This window comes from Puccinia triticina, chromosome 2A (genome assembly GCF_026914185.1).
Source record: "Puccinia triticina chromosome 2A, complete sequence".
Lineage (NCBI taxonomy): Eukaryota > Fungi > Basidiomycota > Pucciniomycetes > Pucciniales > Pucciniaceae > Puccinia > Puccinia triticina.
This window is the reverse complement of record NC_070559.1, coordinates 3,040,947-3,041,803: the sequence shown is the minus strand read 5'-3', so window position 1 is coordinate 3,041,803 and position 857 is coordinate 3,040,947. Positions and strand designations below refer to the sequence as shown.

The window sequence follows — 857 nt, the reverse complement described above, 5'->3', positions numbered from 1 at the left end:
AATCTTACAGAAGAAACGAGGACATAGGGGGGAAGAGACCGGCAACAATGGAGCTGCTTTTTATATTCAAAGATCAGCTGAGGACAGCTCGGATAGATCGTCAATGACGCAGGCTAGGATAGGCTAACAACGGTGCAGAGTGTATAATCGGCCTTTGCACGAATGGCTGACAACGCAGGGGAGAAGTTTTGGCATTGAGCAAATAGAGCAGATTTGTCTTGAGGTAGCTGAGAATGGATGCGCGCGGAGGATTGGTGCTTCGGCGGACAATGGTTTTTTTTGGTATTTGATATCTTTTAGTTTGATTCTGCAAGGGTGGAGGTCAATCAATCGCGGAGTACTTGGCCATACGGGCGGTTGAAGCAAGCTGAGATGTTCGGCAATAAGCAAGCGTGGCCGCGGTTACGAGGTGGAGGCACTGCTCGTACATAACCATCAATTCAAAAATTCAAAATTAGTAAGACGGCAGGAACAAGAACAAAGGAAAAAGGGAGAATAAAAGGGACGATCATCGGCGGAGCCGTTGGGCGTACCGGTGGCTGTCGGGCGAGGTGCAGCATCCTTGGCATTGATCGGGACTTGACAAAGATCGGAGGGCCAGCAAGGGCATCACAGGCCTGTATCAGCAAGTCATGAGGGGGTTTCACAAGTGTTGTGACACTTGGAACAGCAAACAGAAGCGCGCGCGGCTTTTGCGAAAAGATGCTAGCTCAGCGCAGCGTCTATCAGAAGAACAAAGTGGACAATTGAGGGGTCCTGCATGACCATAAACTGCAATTTTCAAGCAAAACCCAGGGTCCTGCAAGACCATAAACTGAAAATTTTCAAGCAAAACCCAGGGTCCTGCAAGACCATAA

At 49.0% G+C, this 857-nt stretch overlaps 1 protein-coding gene across 1 annotated transcript; it reads right to left on the bottom strand.

The window, feature by feature from the left end:
- Nucleotides 1-322: 322 nt before the first annotated feature.
- On the bottom strand, nucleotides 323-560 carry PtA15_2A309 (uncharacterized protein; the record flags this gene model as incomplete). Its single annotated transcript, XM_053166317.1, has 2 exons — nucleotides 323-421; nucleotides 507-560. 2 exons carry the CDS (start codon nucleotides 558-560, stop codon nucleotides 323-325), a joined length of 153 nt encoding a protein of 50 aa, XP_053017551.1.
- Between the last annotated feature and the right edge of the window lie 297 nt (nucleotides 561-857).